The sequence below is a fragment of the Oncorhynchus nerka genome, linkage group LG25, assembly GCF_034236695.1.
Source record: "Oncorhynchus nerka isolate Pitt River linkage group LG25, Oner_Uvic_2.0, whole genome shotgun sequence".
Taxonomy (NCBI): Eukaryota; Metazoa; Chordata; class Actinopteri; order Salmoniformes; family Salmonidae; genus Oncorhynchus; species Oncorhynchus nerka.
This window is the reverse complement of record NC_088420.1, coordinates 24929732-24955512: the sequence shown is the minus strand read 5'-3', so window position 1 is coordinate 24955512 and position 25781 is coordinate 24929732. Positions and strand designations below refer to the sequence as shown.

Below are 25781 nucleotides of genomic sequence, written 5' to 3'. Positions count from 1 at the left end.
TTCGTCGCCAGACCCACTGGCTCCAGGTCATCTACAAGTCCATGCTAGGTAAAGCTCCGCCTTATCTCAGTTCACTGGTCACGATGGCAACACCCATCCGTAGCACGCGCTCCAGCAGGTGTATCTCACTGATCATCCCTAAAGCCAACACCTCATTTGGCCGCCTTTCGTTCCAGTTCTCTGCTGCCTGTGACTGGAACGAATTGCAAAAATGGCTGAAGATGGAGACTTTTATCTCCCTCACCAACTTCAACCATCTGCTATCTGAGCAGCTAACCGATCGCTGCAGCTGTACATAGTCTATCGGTAAATAGCCCACCCATTTTTACCTACCTCATCCCCATACTGTTTTTATTTATTTACTTTTATGCTCTTTTGCACACCAATATCTCTACCTGTACATGACCATCTGATCATTTATCACTCCAGTGTTAATCTGCAAAATTGTAATTATTCACCTACCTCCTCATGCCTTTTGCACACAATGTATATAGACTCCCCTTTTTTTTCTACTGTGTTATTGACTTGTTAATTGTTTACTCCATGTGTAACTCTGTGTTGTCTGTTCACACTGCTGTGCTTTATCTTGGCCAGGTCGCAGTTGCAAATGAGAACTTGTTCTCAACTAGCCTACCTGGTTAAATAAAGGTGAAATAAAAAAAAATGGCAAACATTGCTGCCTGGTAGAAGAGGTGCAATGTTTGCCCAATTAGATAACCATGGAAGAGGTGGAGAGAGGGCAAGTGTTTTCTCTGATACAGCCAGCTATCGGCTAGATTTAAGTCTGAGTTGTGCTGGGCTAGACAGCGTTTCCAGGACTATCGATTATAATTTTGCAGTGGGTACACGACTCCCTGTGGGATCTCCTAGGCAACTGGACCGGGGCCAAGCTGCTGAGCATCTAACTGACTTAATGCAGGTAGGCTTATAAATCCCCATTCTAATCAAGTTTAGTTTTATTTACTTGCAAGGTGTTAAGTCACCTATGCCATGCCCCTCATGTTTCTGTTAATCAAGCCCTTTCACAGCAACCTAATGAATATTGATGTCATATGATTTATATTGTAGCCTACCTTTAATGCAGCATCTTAATTGTATTTTTAATTAGCAGTCTATCTGTTTTGATGACTACAGAGACTGTCTATGTAGGCACAAGAAAACAGGTGCCATTTGGGGTCAATGGTTTGTCATAGGTTCTAGGAGACACTTGAAACAGGACAGTTATATGGTAGCACTTTTACTCTACACTGAGCATGAATGACAAGTCAGACAAAATGATGGGTAGGAGTAAATTATACCAGACCCTATCATATTTAACACATTCATTTTCAAAAGCAGCTCATTTTTATGACTTCAAAGAACATGAAAACAGCAGAAGAAGACAAGTGCCATTTGGGTTCAGTGGTTCGTCATAACTGATAGCAATTCTGCCCCAGGACCACCTTCAATTCTTTATTATGTTTTGTTACGAAGGGGAATTATGAGTTAATGGGTGAAAAAAGGGAGAGCAATTATCATTAATTGGAGATGAATACCTATTCAAGTTTAATTTAAACATGCCTAAGCTCTTTAATAGGATTTAATGGATAATCCTGTACCGCTTTGAGAGAGTTGTATTTTCATTCACAAAAGCAATGTTATGTACAGTCATTGTAAACACTATTAACATATCAAATAAATGCATGGGAAAGTAAAACAGGCATGGTTGTCATTTTCTAGATGCCTCTGTCCACATAGCCAACTAAATATTTCATGGTTAATGTGTGGCAGGTTGGAAAACAGCCACGGAGCCAACAGAAGATGAGTGGAGTAGCTGCGGTTGTCATATAGACCTGGCTTGTGACCCAGTTTCTCCCAGTGTTATTACCAGGATAAGTTGGAAGATTAATGAATACCCTGAACAAAAGGCTCCTGCTCCCATCTCCACCTACAACAGGAAATAGAGGAAGAATAACTAGGACTTCAGCGAATGCATGTCATCTTTTTCCCTGCACCAAAGACAAACTGCATACCACAAATGGTTTCCTCTTCCATGCCCTTTGTATCAGGGATGTTCTGTTAGTTCCAACAACCAACGGAGACATCTTATGCTTTTGGATAATGCTGATTTAAATTCACCTAGACACTGGTACAAATTTGCGAAATGGAAAGTTAATTCCCAAACAGTAGGGGGGTAAACAATTTCATGGAAGCTCAGTGTATATTGTTTACAACCCTGAGGGCCCCACGAAGGTAGAGCCGCTTGCCGCACACTGTTTTCACGGGGCTAGTTTGATTTGGATGGGATCTGACAGTTAGCATCAAGACACTTAGCAGCCGCAGTGACCGTTTTTCCCTCCCTCCCTCCCTCCCTCCCTCCCTCCCTCCCTCCCTCCCTCCCTCCCTCCCTCCCTCCCTCCCTCCCTCCCTCCCTCCCTCCCTCCCTCCCTCTTTCTTTCTCTTTCTATCTCTCTTTCTATCTCTCTTTCTAGGCCTCACATGGTGACAGAGTACATGGGTATCAGGAACGAGAGCTTCATGAAGATTGCAGCAGTAGGGACGTGGATGGGGGACTTTGTGACTGCATGGATGGTAAGATGGTAAGATGGTACTACCCAGTAGTAGCCCAAAACGGATTAGAATCAACTAGAATATCAGCACAAAGACAGTGGGATTAGGGTTTATACCCTTAGCACCTGGTCCCAGGCCAGATCAAACAGAAGTAACAGGAACAGAGCAACAGTACGATGTCACAGGAAACACAGAGAAACATAGCGGCACAGCGAGGGGTGGAGTGGAGTAGAAGAGAGACAGTGAGGGGTGGAGTAGAGGAAAGGAGAGACAGCGAGGGATAGAGTGGGGGGAGAACCCCGCACTACCCCTGCCGACACCCTCGCGCCCCACAGTTTGGGAACCACTGGAGTAGAGGAGAAACAACTTGTCACGCTTCCTCAGCCGCCATTATTATTCTACTGTACGAGAGGGAGGGAGGGAGGGAGGGAGGGGGAGAGGGAGAGGGAGAGAACTTTTTTACAGTTGATTAATTCAACAAGGCACTTTCAAGACGACCTCTGTGTGTCTCCTCGACAGAGCAGATATTTTGAATGTGTCATCGGTAGATGAGTGAGCAGGAAATTGGTGTTTTTGCAACACTGCTCATAACAAAAATGATTAAATGATTTTCTCTACTAGGGCTGTGGTGGTCATGAAATATTATCAGCCGGTGATTGTCAAGCAAATAACTGCCAGTCTCACATCAATTGACCGGTAATTAACATAAACACATTTATCATCTCCTGGCTTCCACGCATAGCCTACAAGCCACTGACGCAGACCTTTGGAACATCTACATTTTAAAAAGTCTAATAAATTCATTAAATATATCTTCGACCATCATAATAAATCCATTATTTATTTTAGACAGGTCTAAAGAAACATGATATGAAGAGAATGTAGTTATTTCCGAAGAACAGAATAGCATACTCTGAGTTTTCCTTATGTTAGGCCCTGCCATATGGCTTTGGGCTACAGTAGTTCATTTAGCAGACAAGATTCGCTTATAATTCTATTGCGTTATTTAATATTATTTTATAGTATGAAGAACACAGTTGAACATAGCTAAATAAAATAGAAAGGATATTTTCTCCAAACCATTTCCGAGGGAGTGTGCACATGCGGCTATTCTGTGTTGAGCAGTTAACAAAGAAACAGGTCCTCCTATATGCTAAATGTAGTGTTATTTATGCAACATTATTTGTGATACAAATGTTGGCTGCATGGCTGATTTGAAAAAAGTTGCATGAAAGGCATGAACTCTGCTTTGTTTCTTGTGCAGGCTGCACACACTCTCAGTCACAATTGGACAAGCACTTGATAATATTCTCACCAGGCCCCGAATGTCATGGCACCATCCCCCGTGTGTGGCCGTAATGCCCTTGGGCTGAATATAATAATTACAGCCTAATTCCCTTCTCATGGCTGCCAATCTCCGTGCTCCGAGGCACCTCTCGCTCACATGGCTCTCTCAGATATCTCAATTCTTATTAGCTAATGCCCGTCACGTGATCGGGTCCTTCTCACAGGCATCTCAGTTCCGAAGTAGGCTACCTGGGACGCAACTGCACGCGTCTTTCTTAACGAATTCTGAGGCGCATACTGTCCACATGGACTTTTTCGTCAACCAACAAGATGAGTAGGCCTAATGAACAGCAAAAGCATTTCCTATGTCAATCTACAGTCATGGCCAAAAGTTCTGAGAATGACACAAATATTAATTTTCACAAAGTTTGCTGCTTCAGTGTCTTTAGATATTTTTGTCAGATGTTACTATGGAATACTGAAGTATAATTACAAGCATTTCATAAGTGTCAAAGGCTTTTATTGACAATTACATGAAGTTGATGCAAAGAATCAATATTTGCAGTGTTGACCCTTCTTTTTCAAGACCGCCCTGGCATGCTGTCAATTAACTTCTGGGCCACATCCTGACTGGTGGCAGCCCATTCTTGCATAATCAATGCTTGGAGTTGGTCAGAATTTGTGAATTTTAGTTTGTCCACCCACCTCTTTAGGATTGACCACAAGTTCTCAATGGGATTAAGGTCTGGGGAGTTTCCTGGCCATGGACCCAAAATATCGATGTTTTGTTCCCCGAGCCACTTAGTTATCACTTTTGCCTTTTGGCAAGGTGCTCCATCATGCTGGAAAAGGCATTGTTCATCACCAAACTGTTCCTGGATGGTTGGGAGAAGTTGCTTTCGGAGGATGTGTTGGTACCATTCTTTATTCATGGCTGTGTTCTTAGGAAAAATTGTGAGTGAGCCCACTCCCTTGGCTGAGAAGCAACCCCACACATGAATGGTCTCAGGATGCTTTGCTGTTGGCATGACACAGGACTGATGGTAGCGCTCACCTTGTCTTCTCTGGACAAGCTTTTTTCCGTATGCCCCAAACAATCGGAAAGGGGATTCATCAGAGAAAATGACTTTACCCCAGTCCTCAGCAGTCCAATCCCTGTACCTTTTGCAGAATATCAGTCTGTCCATGATGTTTTTCCTGGAGAGAAGTGGCTTCTTTGCTGCCCTTCTTGACACCAGGCCATCCTCCAAAATTATTCTTCTCACTGTGCATGCAAGCTCTGTACTGGTGGTCCCCCAATCCTGCAGCTGAATCAGCTTTAGGAGATGATCCTGGCGCTTGCTGGACTTTCTTGGGCGCCCTGAAGCCGCCTTCACAACAATTTAACCGCTCTCCTTGAAGTTCTTGATGATCCGATAAATGGTTGATTTAGGTGCAATCTTACTGGCAGCAATCCTTGCCTGTGAAGCCCTTTTTGTGCAAAACAATGATGACGGCACATGTTTCCTTGCAGGTAACCATGTTTGACAGAGGAAGAACAACGATTCCAAGCACCACCCTCATTTTGAAGCTTCCAGTCTGTTATTCAAACTCAATCAGCATGACAGAGTGATCTCCAGCCTTGTCCTCGTCAACACTCACACCTGTGTTAACAAGAGAATCACTGACATGATGTCAGCTGGTTCTTTTGTGGCAGGGCTGAAATGCAGTGGAAATATTTGGGGGGGATTCATTTGATTTGCATGGCAAAGAGGGACTTTGCAATTAATTGCAATTCATCTGATCACTCTTCATAACATTCTGGAGTATATGCAAATTGTCATCATACAAACTGAGGAAGCAGACTTTGTGAAAATTAATATTTGTGTCATTCTCAAATCCCCATAGTACAAAAGTTAACCTATTCTATTGGTAAACTTGTCCTTCTGTGCGAGAAATAAATATTCCAAACAGTTGTGGGATGCGATAGATCCCAAATTAATCAAACCACTCATCAAAAATGCAACAGATCAGAACGTTTAGCTTAAAATGTTGATAAACTATTAAGCTATCTATTCACATAATATGCACAGCGATGCTCACAAGGCAGTAAAGTTGCAAAAAAGCCATGTGCTATTTCTTGCCTTACTGCAAACACTGGGCATCATTCACAAGTGGTGTAAAATGGCGTTGATAGAGAGGGCAGCTGTGCTTCTAGCCCCTAGGCAACTTTGCAATCTTTTTTAAATGTGTTATTTCTTACATTATTAGGCCAGAAATGTTTTTGTGTTATTACATACAGCTGAGATGAACTTTTGGATATCAGAGCGGCGGTACTCACCAGCATTACAACCAGGAATACAACTTTCCAGAATTGGATCCTTTGTTCTACCCCTAGGGCCTAGGGCAATTGATCTGATTCCAGAGGCTGACGCAAAACATCGCTGGCGGAGAAGAGGTACGTGGAGTTTTAGTCCGACTCAGGAGGCGCGCACACCACCCACCGCTTCCGAGTATATTACTCGCTAATGTTCAGTCTCTGGATAATAACGTTGACGAGCTGGGGGTGAGGATTTCCTTACAGAGGAGACATCAGAGATTGTAACATACTCTGTTTCACAGAAACATGGCTCTCTCTGGATTTACTGTCTGAGTATGTACAGCCAGTTGGGTTCTCAGTTCATTGTGCCGACAGGAATAAATATCTCTCCAGGAAGAAGGGCGGGGGTGTATGTTTCATGATTAACTACTCATGGTGTGCTTCTTCTGATTGTGATAACATACAGGAACTCAAGTCCTTTTGTTTACCCGACCTAGAATACCTCACAATCAAATGCCGACCCTATTACCTTCCAATAGAATTCTCTTTGGTTATTGTCACAGCCATGTATATTCCCCCTCAAGCCGATACCACGACGGCCCTCAAAGAACTTCACTGGACTTTAACCCAACTGGAAACCACATATCCTGAGGCAACATTTATTGTAGCTGGGCTCTCCCTTACCCTCCATTCTGGCAAATCTGATCATGACTCCATTTTGCTCCTCTCTTCCTGTAGGCAGAAACTCAAAAAGGAAGTACCCGTGCTAAGGACTATTCAACGCTGGACTGACCAATTAGAATCCACGCTTCAAGATTGTTTTGATTACGCGGACTGGGATATGTTCCGGGTAGCCTCCGAGAATAACATTGACAAATACACTGATACGGTGACTGAGTTTATCAGGAAGTGTGTAGGAGATGTTGTACCCACTGTGACTATTAAAACCTACCCTAACCAGAAACCGTGGATAGATGGCAGCATTCACGCAAAACTGAAAGTGCAAAGCACAGCATTTAACCATGGCAAGGTGACTGGGAATATGGCAGACAATACAAACAGTGTAGTTATTCCCTCCGTAAGGCAATCAACGTCAAAAACCTCAATATAGAGACAAAGTGGAGTCGCAATTCAACGGCTCAGACATGAGACGTATGTTGCAGGGTCTACAGACAATCACGGACTACAAAAGGAAAACCAGCCTTGTCGCGGACACCTACGTCTTGCTTCCGGACAAGCTAAACACCTCCTTCGCACGATTTGAGGATAACACAGTGCCACCGACGCGGTCCACTACCAAGAACTGTGGGATCTCCTCCTCCATGGCCGACGTGAGTAAGACATTTAGGCGTGTTAACCCTTGCAAAGCTGCCGGCCCAGACGGCATCCCTTGCCGCGTCCTCAGAGCATGGCAGACCAGCTGGCTGTTGTGTTTACGGACATATTCTATCTCTCCCTATCCCAGTCTGCTGTCCAAACATGCTTCAAAATTGCCACCATTGTTCCTGTCTGTACATTTACATTTACATTTAAGTCATTTAGCAGACGCTCTTATCCAGAGCGACTTACAAATTGGTGCATTCACCTTATGACATCCAGTGGAGCAGCCACTTTACAATAGTGCATCTAAATCTTTTAAGGGGGGTGAGAAGGATTACTTTATCCTATCCTAGGTATTCCTTAAAGAGGTGGGGTTTCAGGTGTCTCCGGAAGGTGGTGATTGACTCCGCTGTCCTGGCGTCGTGAGGGAGTTTGTTCCACCATTGGGAGGCTAGAGCAGCGAACAGTTTTGACTGGGCTGAGCGGGAACTGTACTTCCTCAGTGGTAGGGAGGCGAGCAGGCCAGAGGTGGATGAACGCAGTGCCCTTGTTTGGGTGTAGGGCCTGATCAGAGCCTGGAGGTACTGAGGTGCCGTTCCCCTCACAGCTCCGTAGGCAAGCACCATGGTCTTGTAGCGGATGCGAGCTTCAACTGGAAGCCAGTGGAGAGAGCGGAGGAGCGGGGTGACGTGAGAGAACTTGGGAAGGTTGAACACCAGACGGGCTGCGGCGTTCTGGATGAGTTGTAGGGGTTTAATGGCACAGGCAGGGAGCCCAGCCAACAGCGAGTTGCAGTAATCCAGACGGGAGATGACAAGTGCCTGGATTAGGACCTGCGCCGCTTCCTGTGTGAGGCAGGGTCGTACTCTGCGGATGTTGTAGAGCATGAACCTACAGGAACGGGCCACCGCCTTGATGTTAGTTGAGAACGACAGGGTGTTGTCCAGGATCACGCCAAGGTTCTTAGCGCTCTGGGAGGAGGACACAGTGGAGTTGTCAACCGTGATGGCGAGATCATGGAACAGGCAGTCCTTCCCCGGGAGGAAGAGCAGCTCCGTCTTGCCGAGGTTCAGCTTGAGGTGGTGATCCGTCATCCACACTGATATGTCTGCCAGACATGCAGAGATGCGATTCGCCACCTGGTCATCAGAAGGGGGAAAGGAGAAGATTAATTGTGTGTCGTCTGCATAGCAATGATAGGAGAGACCATGTGAGGTTATGACAGAGCCAAGTGACTTGGTGTATAGCGAGAATAGGAGAGGGCCTAGAACAGAGCCCTGGGGGACACCAGTGGTGAGAGCGCGTGGTGAGGAGACAGATTCTCGCCACGCCACCTGGTAGGAGCGACCTGTCAGGTAGGACGCAATCCAAGCGTGGGCCGCGCCGGAGATGCCCAACTCGGAGAGGGTGGAGAGGAGGATCTGATGGTTCACAGTATCGAAGGCAGCCGATAGGTCTAGAAGGATGAGAGCAGAGGAGAGAGAGTTAGCTTTAGCAGTGCGGAGCGCCTCCGTGATACAGAGAAGAGCAGTCTCAGTTGAATGACTAGTCTTGAAACCTGACTGATTTGGATCAAGAAGGTCATTCTGAGAGAGATAGCGGGAGAGCTGGCCAAGGACGGCACGTTCAAGAGTTTTGGAGAGAAAAGAAAGAAGGGATACTGGTCTGTAGTTGTTGACATCGGAGGGATCGAGTGTAGGTTTTTTCAGAAGGGGTGCAACTCTCGCTCTCTTGAAGACGGAAGGGACGTAGCCAGCGGTCAGGGATGAGTTGATGAGCGAGGTGAGGTAAGGGAGAAGGTCTCCGGAAATGGTCTGGAGAAGAGAGGAGGGGATAGGGTCAAGCGGGCAGGTTGTTGGGCGGCCGGCCGTCACAAGACGCGAGATTTCATCTGGAGAGAGAGGGGAGAAAGAGGTCAGAGCACAGGGTAGGGCAGTGTGAGCAGAACCAGCGGTGTCGTTTGACTTAGCAAACGAGGATCGGATGTCAAGGGATTTATTGTCGACCTTCTTTTCAAAATGGTTGACGAAGTCATCTGCAGAGAGGGAGGAGGGGGGAGGGGAGGAGGATTCAGGAGGGAGGAGAAGGTGGCAAAGAGCTTCCTAGGGTTAGAGGCAGATGCTTGGAATTTAGAGTGGTAGAAAGTGGCTTTAGCAGCAGCGACAGAAGAGGAAAATGTAGAGAGGAGGGAGTGAAAGAAAAGGTATAATCTGCGAAAACAAGAACAAAAACAAGAATATGGACATGGAACAAAGGCTACAAAAGGCAGAGGAATTAAAACGAGGCCTCAAATCTCGATGCCAGGTCCGCAGGGAGCGAGAGTTTGTTTTCCTCCATTTCCGCTCGGCTGCCCGGAGCCCTGTTCTGTACCCAAGAATGCAAAGGTAACTGAACTAAATTACTTTCGCCTCGTAGCACTCACTTCTGTCATCATGAAGTGCTTTGAGAGAGGGTCAAATCAAGGGTCTAATCATCTCTACCTTACCTGACACCCTAGACCCACTTAAATTTGCTTGCCGCAAATAGATCCCCAGACGATGCAATTGCATCGCACTGCACACTGCCCTATCCCACCTGGACAAGAGGAATACCTATGTAAGAATGCTGTTCATTGACTATCGCTCAGAGTTCAACACCATAGGACCGTCCAAACTCATCATTTGGCTCCCGAGTGGCGCAGTTGTCTAAGGCACTGCGTCTCAATGCAAGAGCGTCACTGCAGTACCTGGTTTGTATCCAGACTGCATCACATCCGGCTGTGATTGGGAGTCCCATAGGGCGGCGCACAATTGGCCCAGCGTCGTCCGGGTTTGGCTGGGGTAGGCCGTCATTGTAAATAAGAATTTGTTCTTAACTGGCTTTCCTGGTTAAATAAAAAATATTCAAATGTAAACAATTAAACTTGAAGCCCTGGGTCTGAACCCCGCCCTGTGCAACTGGGTCCTGGACTTCCTGACAGGCCGCCCCCAGGTGGTGAATGTAGGAATCAATATCTCCACTTCTCTGATCTTTAACCTTTTCTAGGGCAGGCTCGACAACATTCCCGCTGAAAAGGCAGCGTGCGAATAAAAAAAAAAAAAATTATATTTAATTTTCACACATTACCAAGTCCAATACAGCAAATGAAAGATAAACATCTTGTTAATCTACCCATCGTGTCCGATTTAAAAAATGCTTTACAGCGAAAGCACAACATATGATTATGTTAGGTCAGTGTCAACTCACAAAAACACACAGAGCCATTTTCCAGCCAAAGATAGGAGTCCCAAAAAGCAGAAATATAGATAAAATTAATCACTAACCTTTGATGATCTTCATCAGATGACATTCATAGGACATCATGTTACACAATACATGTATGTTTTGTTCGACAATGTGCATATTTATATCCAAAAATCACAGTTTACATTGGCGCGTTAAGTGCAGTAATGTTTTGATTCCGAATTTCATTGTCTGAAGAAAAGCATTGGAACGAGAGCAACCTCTGTCGGGAGCGTGCGTCATGAGACCGAGTCTCTCTGCCAGACCACTCACTCAAAGAGCTATTATGAGGCCCTCCTTTATAGTTGAATCATCAAACCAGTTTCTAAAGATGGTGACATCTAGTGGAAGCCCTAGGAAGTGTATCCTCATTCATATCTCACTGGGATTTGAATAGGCACTGTTTTGAAAATCGATTTCTCATTTCCTGTTTTGAATTCTTCTCAGGTTTTTGCCTGCCATATGAGTTGTGTTATACTCACAGACATCATTCAAACAGTTTTAGAAACTTCAGAGTGTTTTCCATCCAATACTAATAATACTATGCATATATTAGCATCTGGGACAGAGTAGGAGGCAGTTCAGTCTGGGCACGCTATTCATCCAAAAGTGAAAATGCTGCCCCCTATCCCAAAAAGGTTAACACTGGGGCCCCACAATGGTGCGTGCTCAGCCCCCTCCTGTACTCCCTTTTCACCCATGACAGCATGGTCATGCACGCCTCCAACTCAGTCATCAAATTTGCAGACGACAACAGTAGTAGGCTTGAACTTTGATTTGATACCAACCATGACGAGACAGACTACAAGGGTGAGGTGAGGGCTCTGGGAGTGTCTTTGGCTATGCCGGATTAAGTGATATGACATGCTATTCTATAAAATAATTTCTCCGTAATGAATATTAACTTGATTGAGCTAATCATGTAAATGTAATTAACTAGAGAGTCGGGCACCACTAAATAATATTTATAGAGCTGTTATCTTCGAAAAAAATCTTAAAGACCTAGTAATATTTTACATCAATAGCAGTCAATATTAACTGTCATCTTAATTCAGTCTCATCTGAAAGTTTTAAATTCTTGCTTATCTGCACAAACCCTGGCTAACAAGTTGAACCAGCAATACAAAATTGGGTTTAATGATTTATTTACTAAATTCCTAACTAATCACACAGAATTACACATACACATAATTAATTCATAACTTGATTACATATTACGTCATGAACAGATATGACAACTTGTTACACAAAAGAAAAGGGGCTGGGTTTGAGTGAAAGAGCGGGAAGACTGAGGAACAAAGGGCGAAGCTGTGCTATCGTAAATACAGTATCTTATGCATTCTAAATTACCGCCCATTTGGAAAAGGAAAATGCAATAAATATCTACTCTGAGCTACGCTTCGGTAGGTTGGTGGTAGATGGAAGGCCGTGTTGCCCAACCGAGTCCTTTGTCCTTTGAAGAATGTCTCTGCTGGTAAATTGAATACGTTGTAGTAGCGACGTTGTGTGGTAGACGGGATACCCTGTCTGTTCCTTCCTAACCTTCGTTTGCAGCGGCTGTTGCTAACTCAACGGCTAGCAGGTATCACTTCTGTAGTGAATAAGATTTCAAAGATCATACCATTCGCAACCAAAGCTCACGCGGATGTTGGCTTCGTTCTGTAGTTATTATCTGAACCATTCTGACATCGGTCCGTCGTCCTCGGAACAGGACATTCCATTGCGGCGTTCCATCGGCAGAATGGCAAATTCTAAACATCCATTTTAACACTGTATTCACAATGAAATAACACAAGCTCAATCCTGTACGAATGTGATTCTATGAATTAATTTTAGCCTCATTCAGAGATCGCTCAGAAATGAATGATTACTGGAAACACCATCTCAGTTTGATGTTTATTTCTCCCTCACACACGTCACGTGTTAAGTTACCCTGTTTTATTCCCAGGTCACAGACATGATGCTCCAGGACCAGCACTACCCAGACTGGGGCAAAGCTGCCAGAAGGTTCTGGAAACAAGGCAACCACAGGATCGTCCTCTTCTGGTATGTTCTATTCTCCAGTCTAATGCATTTACAGTATGCTGCCTCTGAGCACAATCAGTGTGTGTGAACATGTGTGTATGCTGCGGATTATGAGTATGTGTGTGTGGGTGCTAGGGTTCATAGTATGAGTATGTGTGTGTGCATTAGTATGCATGTATTCTTTCATGTATTGGTATTCAGACAAAGCCCTGTGCTCCTCGTGGGGTTACACACAGTAACACACAGTCAATAGCCCTGTTAATCTTTCACCTTTAATTAGAAGAACAGGAAGAGGAAATCAATAGACACAGCAAGGTCACGAGGCCAGCTATACCTCTGCCTTTACACACACACACACGCACTCACGCGCACGGACACACACACACACACACACACACACACAAACACACACACTGCTGCCTTTACCTCACTGAGCCAGACAAGGTCTATGACCCACTCAAACTGTTACACTGTGCCCAATAATGCTTATTACAAAAGAGCAGTCAATGGTCGTTTTAGACCGTCCTGAATCTCACGGTCACCTGTGGTCCCAGAGGGCGTCTCTCCACCAGGTCAGCATGAAAATGGTTCGCTACTGCCAGTCAAACATGACAGGTTGATGCCCTTATCTCAAATCAGTTTATTGGTTTATTGGTTGCGTACACATTTTAGCAGATGTTATAGCGGGTGCAGCGAAATTCTTGTGTTATTAGCTCCGAACAGTGCAGTAAAAATGTACACAAATAATCAAAAACAAGAAATCAAGAATGTCCAAACTAATCTAATTAACAACCCCAAAAATACTGTATCAGTAATCCAAATGCAATCTATGCGGATAAACTCAAAAATATATATGTATAGCAGTAGATATATTACAGTGAGTTGTGTCAACAATCCAGTATATAAATATGCAGCGTGTATAAACAGTGTAACATAAATCCAATGTACAGTAGTATATTTATGTTTATGTATTGGACAAGACACTAGGGTCACTACTGGGATGGGGATATTTGAGCTTATGTACAAACATCAACATGTGTTGGAGTAGTTTGGTATTATCTGAGCATTTTTTAATTTGTAGATTACCAATAAATGGAAGTTCAAAGTCACACTCTCCAATGCATTATGTTTCCCATAGAATTGATTGTTCTTCTATTTTAGGATGCAGAATGTCGAGTCTCTGTGGCTCCTTTGGAAGCCTTTGTCTTATTAATGAATGCCCCCAGTCTGACTGTCACAATCAATGTGTGCTCTCGGGAGAAAGTATGATTTGTAAATCTCAAATACTGGTTGAGAAAGTATGATTAATAAATATGTTGAGGAATGTATCTTGACATTATGCGGCAAAGAATCTGGGTAAATCACAAATGACAGTGCCAAAAATCAGTAATCTGGAATGGAGGGGAAAGAATCCACTTTAGATTTTTAAAATGCAAACTGTGTCTCACAACATTTGAAATATGATATGATGAACTTGGTGCAAGCTACCGGCAACGCAGCCAGTCACCATGGGGATGCAGCAACCCACACAACACCAGTTCAGTGTAATAATTACTGAATGACATTGAAACAAGTACAATGAGGAGCCAAATATAGTTTGCTAATTCCAAAGTCCATAACACATAGATAAACATCAAATGATACCTAACATAATTATTAACCATCATTAATATTTACATATACCTATAATAACTTCCTGTTATAATTATATTGTTGTTGTGTACCGTAATTTCCGGACTATAAGCCGCTACTTTATTCCCACACTTTGAACCTCGCGGTTTATACAATGACGCGGCTAATTTATGGATTTTTCCCGCTTTCACAAGATTCATGCCGCCAAAAAACTGAGCACCGTCACATAATGTGACGTAAATCGAGCGCGCTCAAACTTCCCATCATTCTGATTACGGTAGTAATTTTGTCACCCTCATCATGGCAAAGACACGGAGAAATGCATATGATGCAGCTTTCAAGTTGAAGGCGATCGATCTGGCTGTTGGAAAAGGAAAGAGAGCTGCTGCACGGGAGCTTGGCCTTAATGAGTCGATGATAAGACGTTGGAAACAGCAGCGTGAGGAACTGACTCAGTGCAAAAAGACAACAAAGGCTTTCAGAGGGAAGAAAAGCAGATGGCCCAAAGTATTTGCAGCCACTCGACATCAGTGTAAATCGTGCATTTAAGGTGACGCTCCTTGTTCAGTGGGAGTCTTGGATGACAAGTGGAGAGAAATCCTTCACTAAAACGGGCTGCATGCAAAGAGCAACTTTTAGTCAAGTCTGCCAGTGGGTCCTGACAGCGTGGAGCATTGTCAAAAAATCCACTATCATCAACGGGTTTCGAAAGGCTGGACTGCTGCGTGTTGAAGGGGCAGCATGAGCTCAGCGGGGTATTTGCCTCCGGATGAAAGTGACGAGAGCGACAATGAAAACGATCCAACATCGGATGAAGCAATTCTGAGGCTATTCATCTCCGACACCGAAGGAGATGACTTCAGTGGTTTCAGTGCACAGGAGGAAGAAGATAGGGACCAAGTTAATTTGTTTCAATGTACCGGTAGGCACCTGCGGCTTATAGACATGTGCGGCGTATTTATGTACAAAATACATATTTTTTAATAATTCAGTGGGTGTGGTTTATATTCAGGTGCGCTTAATAGTCCAGCAATTACGGTACTTTAGAGAAATGAGCAAAAGGCAAATGATTGTCGTCTGCCGTAACAAATGGACTACTAAAGTGGTAATTAGTAAATCTGTGGAGTGTCCCAGGTTATTACCAGGAAAGTAATGCGGTTTTACTTCCTGTCTCCTCCAGGACGGTCCTGATCACTCTGACATCGGTGGTTTTGTTATTCATCAGCACTGACTGGATCAGCTGGGACAACCTGAACCGGGGATTTCTGCCCAGCGACGAGGTCTCCAGGGCCTTCCTGGTATCCTTCATCCTGGTCTTTGACCTGCTCATTGTCATGCAGGTAGGGGCTCCCCCATGGCCAATTAAAAACTAGGTGGACTCCTATACTCTCCCCCACTTTTTCCTCTATCTCTCCCCTTCCTCACCCCTCCCTCAGCCACAGGGGCGGCAGGTAGCCTAGTGGTTAGAGCGTTGGGCCAGTAACTGTAAGGTTGCTAGATCAAATCCCTGAGCTGACAAGGTTTCTGCCCCTGAACAAGGCAGTAACCCACTGTTCTTAGGCTGTAAATAAGAATTTGTTCTTAACTGACTTGCCTAGTTAAATAAAGGTTCAATAAAAAAGGGACACTGTGGTACTTGGATGAGAGAGGGAGACATTTAATCAGTCTGAATCTGCATGTCTACAAACCCCTCTTCTTTACCCTTAATCCACCATCCACCCAGCTATCCAGCAATCAATCCCCCCATCCGGCCAGGCTTCAGGCAAGGAACTACACCCTTTCCTCCTCCGTGAACCCAGGCCTTCCTTAATGATGACTCATAACATTTTATGTTTTCTTTCCTTTTTTCCACCCAATGTTCTACATCCCACAGGAGACTATACATCAATGAAGGATTTGTCAGTGGCATACTCATGAATATGCAAATGTTTTGTCTGGGTAGAAAATGCATAACAGTGTTTCAAAGAGAGAAGGCTTTCAACCCAGTAGCTCCAAGCTAAATGCAGACTGGTTGGTTTGGAACGCTAGCCGGATTTAGTTTGGCTTCTGCTAATGTTTAATTAACATACACTATATATGGATACCCCTTCAAATGAATGGATTTGACTATTTCAGCCACACCCGTTGCTGACAGGTGTATAAAACCGAGCACACAACCATGCAATGTCCATAGACAGTGTCAGTAGAATGGCCTGTACTGAAGAGCTCAGTGACTTTCAACGTGGCACCGTTATACTGTACTTATACTGGATGCCACCTTTCCAACAAGTCAGTTCATCAAATTTTTACCCTGCTAGAGCTGCCCTGGTCTACTGTAAGTGCTGTTATTGTGAAGTGTAACCATCTAGGAGCAACAACGGCTCAGCCGTGAATTGGTATGCCACATAAGCTCACAGAATGGGACTACCGAGTGTTGAAGTGCCTAGTGCGTAAACATTGTCTGTCCTTGCTTGCAACACACACTACCGAGTTCCACACTGCCTCTGCAAGCTACGTCAGCCCAATAACTGTTCGTCGGGAGCATCATGAAATGGGTTTTTATGGTCGAGCAGCCGCACAAGCCTAAGATCACCAGGCACAATGCCAAGCGTCGGCTGGAGTGGTGTAAAGCTCGCCGCCATTGGACTCTGGAGCAGTGGAAACACGTTCACTGGAGTGATGAATCACGCTTCACCATCTGGCAGTGAACACAACCTGCCCGAATGCGAAGTGTCAAATGTAAAGTTTGTTCCCCCATACACAAAGCGAGGTCCATACAGAAATTGTTTGTCGAGATCGGTGTGGAAGAACTTGACTGGCCTGCACAGAGCACTGACTTCAACCCCATCAAACATCTTTAGGATGAACACCTTTGGGACGAACCAGACCTAATTGCCCAACCTCACTAATGCTCTTGTGGCTGAATGGAAGTCCCCACAGCAATGTTCCAGCATCTAGTGGGAAGCCTTCCCAGAAGAGTGGAGGCTGTTATAGCAGCAAAGGGGGGACCAACTCCATATTATTGCCTATGATTTTGGAATGAGATGTTCGATGAGCTGGTGTCCACATACTTTTGGTCATGTAGTGTATTTCCACAGCTTTGTTGTTTTAAAGGATATGGAGTAGTCTAATCTGTAGTATCCCTTAAATATCTGTTTCTACATGATTCATTATTGAAACTACCTAGTAGCTGCTCATGGATAAGTGCACAACCTTATTGTGTCAATAATACCTCAGCCTACTTTATTCTGCACACTTGGCACCTGTTGTTACCACACTTTTATTATTAGCTAACACAAATGATTTATCTGTAGCACAATAACTGACAAAAAAAGAACGAATCCGATATAATGTATTTTCAATGCTATTTCATTTGCCTCAGCTCAGCCATTCAATAGTTTTAAAGGATTTTATTACAAGATTACAACTTCTCACAACTTTTTACCATGCCTGCTTTTGTTTGCATAGGCCTCCTTGCTTTTCACCAGGGCCCCTTTCCATCTCAGAAACAGGCACCATCTTGGTCCTGTATGGCTCAGTTGATAGAGCATGTTGTCTGCAATGCCAGAGTTGTAGTTTTGATTCCTGTGGCCACCCATTTGTAAAATGTGTGCATGCATGACTGTACGTGACTTTGGATTAAAGTGTCTGTTAAATGGCATATATTATTATTATTCAAATCAAATCCAAGTTTATTTGTCACGTGCGCCGAATACAACAGGTACCTTACATTCAGCATGCTGTCAGTTTCAGCACTCATCTCCTGCCTCATGACTACAGCAGTCTCCATAGTATGACATCCCTATTTTGACTCCATGGCCCCAGCCAGTACCCAACTACCCACCAATCACATCACCCCTGCATCTTTCAGACTTTGTTGTTTATGATTGCTAGCCTCCTCTCGTTTTCTGCTCTGTGTACAGCAAGCACGTTTACTACGGTTATTTATGATTTCAATCAGTCCCCGCCGGTAGTGCTCACATGGATCTGAGGCTGGCTGTCCATGCACTTTACTCTGGTAGTCAACAAACACTCCTCTACTCAGCCTCTATGTCACAGCCTTTGAAATGGCTTCATTCACCTTCATATGTGCGGGGCGGCAGGGTAGCCTAGTGGTTAGAGCGTTGGACTAGTAACCGGAAGGTTGCGAGTTCAAACCCCCGAGCTGACAAGGTACAAATCTGTCGTTCTGCCCCTGAACAGGCAGTTAACCCACTGTTCCCAGGCCGTCATTGAAAATAAGAATGTGTTCTTAACTGACTTGCCTGGTTAAATAAAGGTAAAATAAAATAAAATAAAATAAAATAAAAATGTATGTGTTCTGTCTGGTATAGTCTCAAAAATGTTGGGTTGTTTGGATGACCCAACTGCAGGGTGCAGGCATTGGGCCACTTAGTTGGGTTGTTTTCTAAAAAGAGCAAAGTTGAGTTGTTGATGCTGGGTTATTGAGATATGACCCAGCGGGTTAGATCAGAAGACTGGAGGTGTGGCTTAGTAGAGTTGTGGCTTTTAGATCGTTATATTTGGCCATTGTTTTCACATGGTAAGGTTGAACACAGACACTTTTGAAGCTTTACTGAAGATAATGGAGTCCCTTAAAAGCCTATACAAATCTCACATTGCATCACTTTGTTGCAATGTGTAAAAAAAATCCTGTTATTAATATTATAGTAGAATATGTCATGTAAAAATATTTAAGGAACATTTTTATTTGCAGTGTACAAACTTAAAGTGGCACTCCAGTATCCTTTTCACCTCATGTCATCTGATTTACAAAAGGCACATCTCAATAGGTGGTCCAGGTAAGTCATGAACTAGCACAAGTGAGGGGGGTGGGCCTTTCCTCTTTTGTTCTCTGTTGTTCCTCTATTGTTCCTCTATTGTTCCTCAAGTGAGAGGCAAGGCCGATGACATCATGACTTCCCATCAAACCAACTCTTTGAATGCCCTACTCCTTGAAGTTTGCAGTTGTCTAACCACTATTTTTCTCAAAACATTTTTTTTTTAACCTTTTAGTGTGTGCACTGTATTTATACTTGAGATAAAGCTTTTCAACAAGAAAAGTAAAAAACATGATGAACAGGAATGACATTTACTCTCACGGATGGCCAAAAATAACTGTCGGAAGTCACACCCCTAATAAGCCACAGCTCCTGAAAAGAATCTGAGGATTACGTTAAAAAAGACCCAGCTGCTGGGTCAACCCAGCATGAAAAGGAATAAAACCCAACTGATGGTTAAATTAACCCATGTTCGGGTTATCCCAACACTTAACAATACATTAATTGCACTATAACAGCGACAAGCGATGCCCAGAAACTGTTAGGGCTTACATAAAGATGTCCCAACAGCACAATGGAGTGAATTCTTACCACCGCTACACCTGGCTATCAGCAGAGCCTTGTCTGGCAGTGAAACAATTCATTCAGCCTTGTTTACTGCCTTACTGCCTCTTTTTTTTAAACAAAGCTGATATGGCTGACCATATCTCCCTGGCATATTACATCATATAAGACATTTTTGGACTCACCTTGTTGTGCGCGGCGTTCCTTCAATGGCAAATTTTGTCATCAAAGAAAAATATTTTCAATTCCAAGTTGAATGACCGTTCAAAACGTATTTTTCAGTCTGACTTCCCAGTTGCAATGCTTGCGGATAGCCACTGTCACCGATTCCTTCCAAACAACTCCAACTTGTTGTGTAACGTTTATGTCCAATGGCCGATGAGCACCAATACGTTTTATATATAATTTCTCTTCAATATTTATCTTCATAAGACAAGGATTACAAATATTGTCTACTTGATTTATGATGATGACTGCTAACTAAGATTTTGAAAGTAAGATGTTGTCCAATCAAAGCTACTGTAGATATCACGTGATTAGACGTAATTTTATCTGTGGCCAATGACATTGAGCCTTCTTTGGAAGGGCACTTCTAATGCAACTCTATGGCAACACCCAAAGGGCTCACATTCTTGATGTCTACCTTTACTAAAGGCGGGTGACGCAGTGTCCCCATGAGTGACAGAACACTGAACACAGCCAATGTGTGAGTGTCTCTGCCAAAGAATCAATTGTGACCTAGCAAGCTTGTAATTGTTTTGTGTGCTTTTGTGCGTGTGCATGCATGTGTGCGTGTGTGCACTGTTTACTACAGTATGTCCTAGAGACTCATTATTTGTTGTGAGGGGGGCACATGACTTAAATGTCAAGCTTAAAAACGAAGTACAGTTGAGTAGGTGGAAGGTCTAATTAATATCAAGGGGGAAATTCCTTCTCATATTTTTTCATACGAACATTCATACATATGGATTCTTCATTCACCCTAACATCTTAAAATGTATAGAATTGAATAGCATTAGAAATGGCTGCTGGTTAGGTATGTAACTAGACTGTTAGAATCTGAGGAAAATGCAGCTATTCATAAAAAGATAGAAAGATCTCAGTGTGCTTTTGTTGTCTAAAATGTACAGTATGTCCCTCTATCTGTTCAACACACATCACATTCTTCCCAGACATTATCACCTGTTTATTTCAGACGATGTTCCGGGATCTCATATCTATACGATAATGAGTCTGTATTGACTATTCCAAAGCAAAGACTGAGACACAGAGGGCAACATATAGATGTCTGTGAGTGATTCCTGAGGTGTTTTGACTTGAGAAAACCTCAATGCACACAGGCACAATACAAGGCCATGTAAACACACACTGTGCACTGCAGCTCACAGTTAGGCTTTTGACCCCTGTGGAACTTACCCATCAATGGACAACAATGAATCCTTAGTTAGTATCATTTTATATATTAAAATAAATCCCTGCTACACACGCATCATTAGACTTTGAAGCCGGTGTATTGTTCAGTTTCTTCTTTTGTCTTTGCTTTTATTCTAGGTGTTACATGATGTGTGTTTACTTCAGTAAAAGCTTTCACTATCAGTAAATGATTTTGATGGCCTGATGTATTTTGTATTTGCATTGTTTGATGTCATTAGGATTGGGATTTTCCTCAGTTCATGGGCGACCTGGATATGAACCTGCCTGGCATGTCCACCACTCAGCTCAAGTTCAAACTTCCTGTCTGCAAGAGCATCTTCAAAGAGGAATACCACATCCATATCACAGGTACATATATTAGCAAGCATACTATATAAGTAAACCTACTATCCCAATTGATTTAGGTGGTATAGAGGGTTACCACTATTACTTCAATATTTTCACATTCCATCTGACTAGCTGTGTTTTGATGGTTGCACCATGACACTGGCCTAAGATGAATACAGATCAGATATACCTGTTCTGACATGTCTTCTTCATCCTACCAGTGTTGCTTGTTTCTGCCCTCCCCCCTCACCTAGCATCCCTGCTGCGTCAGACAGAAAGGTGCAATGTGTATAAGCATATGAGAGTTAACTCTTCCATTTAAACAATCACCCAGGTTTCATTCTGTTCCACAGCATTCCCCAAGTATTGATATTATTAAATGTGTTGCACTTGTTTTCTTTCATTTTATGTAATTTGGTAAACTCATGTGGGGCGACAGGTAGCCTAGAGGTTAAGAGTGTTGGACCGGTAACTGAAAGGTCACTGGTTCAAGTCTCTAAAATGACTAGGTGAAATATCTGTGGATGTGCTCTTGAGCAAGGCACTTAACCCTAATTGTTCCTGTAAATCGCTCTGGATTAGAGCATCTGCTAATGTGTAAATGTGACAACCATTAAGGGGGAGAGAAACTAATGTTCCCATGCTAGATGTTAAAATGTTCAAACGCTCCCTGATTTGCACTTGGTTGTTAACCCTAATGCATCGCACATCCATTTAGCATTATGTTAATATTCTTGATTGATACGTGATTGCTTTGTTAACGGTGGTGGTGCGTCTCAGGAAAGGGAAGGAATTGTGTCACATGTACAGATGAAGCTATCTGCCTTTAGATCAGTAAACCTGGAGAGATTGCTACCATTAATATTATGTCAATGTTGGACCTGATACCTGCAAATATATTATCATATGCCTTAACACACTGTCTGCCTGTCTGTGTGTCTGTCTGTCTGTCAGTCTGTCTGTCTTTTGTCAATTGATTACCTTCAATGAATTTGATTCATAAAGAAATCAGTGAATTAAAGAGCATGTCAACGTCAGCTTGGGCACAATAAATACTTTAAAACTGGATTTTGACATCTAGAAATGACCCTAACTGCCCTCCATATTGTTTGTCCCTGCAGGTAAGTGGTTCAACTACGGCATCATCTTCCTGGTGTTAATCCTGGACCTGAACATGTGGAAGAACCAGATCTTCTACAAGCCCTACGAGTACGGCCAGTACGTTGGTCCAGGGGAGAAGATCTTCACTGTGGAGGAGCCCAACACACTGGGCGACTTCAACCGCAGCACGCTCACCTACAAGTGGCGCTCCAGCCACGTGGACCCGCTGACCAACCGCTCGTATGTCCATCGGGACATGTTCCTGCATAGCCGCTACGTGGGTGCCAGCCTGGAAGTCAAGTGCCTGGCCTTCATTCCCAGCCTGGCTGCCTTTGTCCTCTTCGGCTTCTTCATCTGGCTGCTGGGACGTTTTCAGGACAGCGAGACCTTCCCGGAGGGCCAGGTGGACAAGACGTACGAGAGGATCAAGAGGAAGTCTCCGTCTGAGTATAGTAAGGACATGGGACTCACGCCAGAGGAGGTGCACATCTCTATGAGCGAGGCGCTCAAACGTTCCGGAACCCCCATGCTGCTATCGGTGGACGGGCATCATTTTGCTCTGCACTCTGCCACCTCCACCAACTCCACTTCGCCTGTTTCCATGGAGACCCAGGAGACGCATCCCAGCATTGTCATCGAAGGCACGGAGCCAAGAGAGCCGGCGGTTTCCTTTGATGTCGGTAAACTGTCACCGCCCTGACCTTACTGCCCTGAGGGGAAGTACTGCTATGCTTCTACTGACAGACACACAGCCTGGAGGGAGGAGAGGAGACACAGGAGAGAGACTAAACTGTCACCGCCCTGACCTTACTGCCCTGAGGGGAAGTACTGCTATGCTTCTACTGACAGACACACAGCCTGGAGGGAGGAGAGGAGACAAAGGAGAGAGACCAAACTGTCACCGCCCTGACCTTACTGCCCTGAGGGGAAGTACTGCTATGCTTCTACTGACAGACACACAGCCTGGAGGGAGGAGAGGAGACACAGGAGAGAGACCAAACTGTCACCGCCCTGACCTTACTGCCCTGAGGGGAAGTACTGCTATGCTTCTACTGACAGACACACAGCCTGGAGGGAGGAGAGGAGACACAGGAGAGAGACCAAACTGAAACTCAATTTCAGTCTAGATCTTTTTCAGTCTGGGTAGATTTTGAACCCAACACTGATTATTCCTGGAGCAGGAGGATGTAGCTACAATGGCCACTTTGTTTTGCTACTGTGATATCCCTGATGGCATTTTATTATTATTATTTATTTGAATTGTAAAACCTCTAAGCTGACACCAACACAATGACAAACAGCTTATTTTAACCTCCCTCACTGTAAAGTTCTATTGTCAACATGGTGCTCTCGTTAGATTTGACGTTTTTACAATATCAAGATGTTTTCTCTTTTATCGTGACATATTTTGGTGCCTATGTGGGGAACTATTTCTACAGTCGATGTATGACACAATGGTCATGGCTAGTTTATATTGTACAACTTGAGTATTACAGTTGAAGAGGTGCCTTGATAAACCCACGCCCAATAAAGGACAGCAACATAGTCTATACCATAGGCAGCAAAACACAACATGTCTGATAATGTGTGTCTGTCTTGTTTATTTCAATGTTCCACTTCACAATGTTGGACAATGTTTACCCTTTCAGACTTTATCACAGGTTTTTGAATTAATTTCCTATCTTTTGATAATTCTTACATATCCCATTTTCACGTGCCTCTTCTCTTGTAGTCATAGAAATGACTAGATTGCTAAACATCGTTATGATGATGATAATACTATGACCACCTATTCATTTTCTGGTTGTATTATCAAATGCAAGATAAAAGGCATAAGCTATTTTCAAATAACATTAAAAAGTCACCTCATGATCGCTTATCTGGTCAAAATACTCAGATGTAATGCCAATTAGGTCAGAAAGGTAATTTGCCCTTGGCGGGGTAAATGTGCTTTTGTTTATAGATAGAAGGAGAGAGAAGAACACCAAATCTAACTGATGCACCTTACCCATATCATATCCCCCAGCAGTATATGTACCACAAGTAAGACCTTGGTTCGAAGCCAGTATTGGGGTACGGATTGGTTTGAGAGAACACATAGAGAATTACAGCTGACAAGCAAAAGAGAGTGGGAGTTTTTATTATTTATGAGAGTTATGAGTGTTATTATATCCCATACGTTAAGTGTGCAACTACTGTATACCAATGCTCTGTTAAGTGTTTTCTAACAAAGTGTTGTGCGTCTGAGTTTGTGCGCGTGTGTATGTGTCAGAGACAGCGAGAGCTGACAATTCTGTGAAGAGGTCAATGTAGTTCATGTAAGTGGCGTATGGTCCTTGGTTCAGTGATCCCCCTTCTACACTTTACAGGTCAGAGTCCTCATTACAGCTCAACTTATTTCATTTTGGAGATACGGCTTCGCAACAAGGCAACAAAATGCTATATGTATGGGGCAATGGCTAAATGAGTGTGTTTATCTCACTAGAAGTGATCGAGTGATATGTTTGTCAAATATTGTACTTTGGTTGGAACTGAATGTTCCCCTGCTGTTATACATGGTATTGTGTTGCATAACTGACAGCTATTTTGCATTCTTGTGTGTGTGGTTTTTAAACAAAGAATATCTCTTTTTAAGATGTTGACGCAATAAATGTCTATAAATGGTATCAATAAAATGAATACATTTTGCTACATACTAGGTTGCCGGTGCCCTTATGAACTGATATACTTTGTGGGATTGAAGAATATCAGTGTGAGATAGAATGAGGTGCCTATCTGTTACATAACCTCAATGCTGAAACTAGTTCATATTTTATATACAGTAGATATAGCACGAATTGACACTGTTGCCAAGCAACTCCTCAGGTCAACTTCATACAGCTGCTGACCCAATTACATGGAATATGTAAGATTACTGTTGCATTGTCAAGAGGGAACCTGCAAGGAAACATTTCATTGGATGGTGTATACCAGGTGTATCCTGTACATACAACTAATAAAACTTGGAAAATGAGAGAGATAGTATAATTATAGTAGTACTGTATTTACACAAGGTAAGATATGAAAGATATTATCTACACTTAAACATAGCCCTGCTCATGCCATTAGGCCATGATTAGCCCTCTTCTCACTACTGACGTTCTGTAGTTTACTCGTTTGTTGATACAGAATACAGTATACTGTAGCTAGTTTACAAAGATACAGACCATGTCAAACATTGG

At 43.5% G+C, this 25781-nt stretch overlaps 1 protein-coding gene across 1 annotated transcript in view; it reads left to right on the top strand.

Moving 5' to 3' along the window:
• The window catches only part of LOC115109268 (transmembrane protein 117-like), a 94346-nt gene extending 68931 nt beyond the window's left edge, over window positions 1-25415 (top strand). The window contains exons 4-8 of the mRNA XM_029633996.2: window positions 2472-2571; window positions 12666-12763; window positions 15555-15714; window positions 21351-21480; window positions 22581-25415. Coding sequence (XP_029489856.1) covers window positions 2472-2571; window positions 12666-12763; window positions 15555-15714; window positions 21351-21480; window positions 22581-23260 — 1168 coding nt within the window. The 3' untranslated portion in view covers window positions 23261-25415. The remainder of the gene's footprint in view (window positions 1-2471; window positions 2572-12665; window positions 12764-15554; window positions 15715-21350; window positions 21481-22580) is intronic.
• Window positions 25416-25781: the final 366 nt, after the last annotated feature.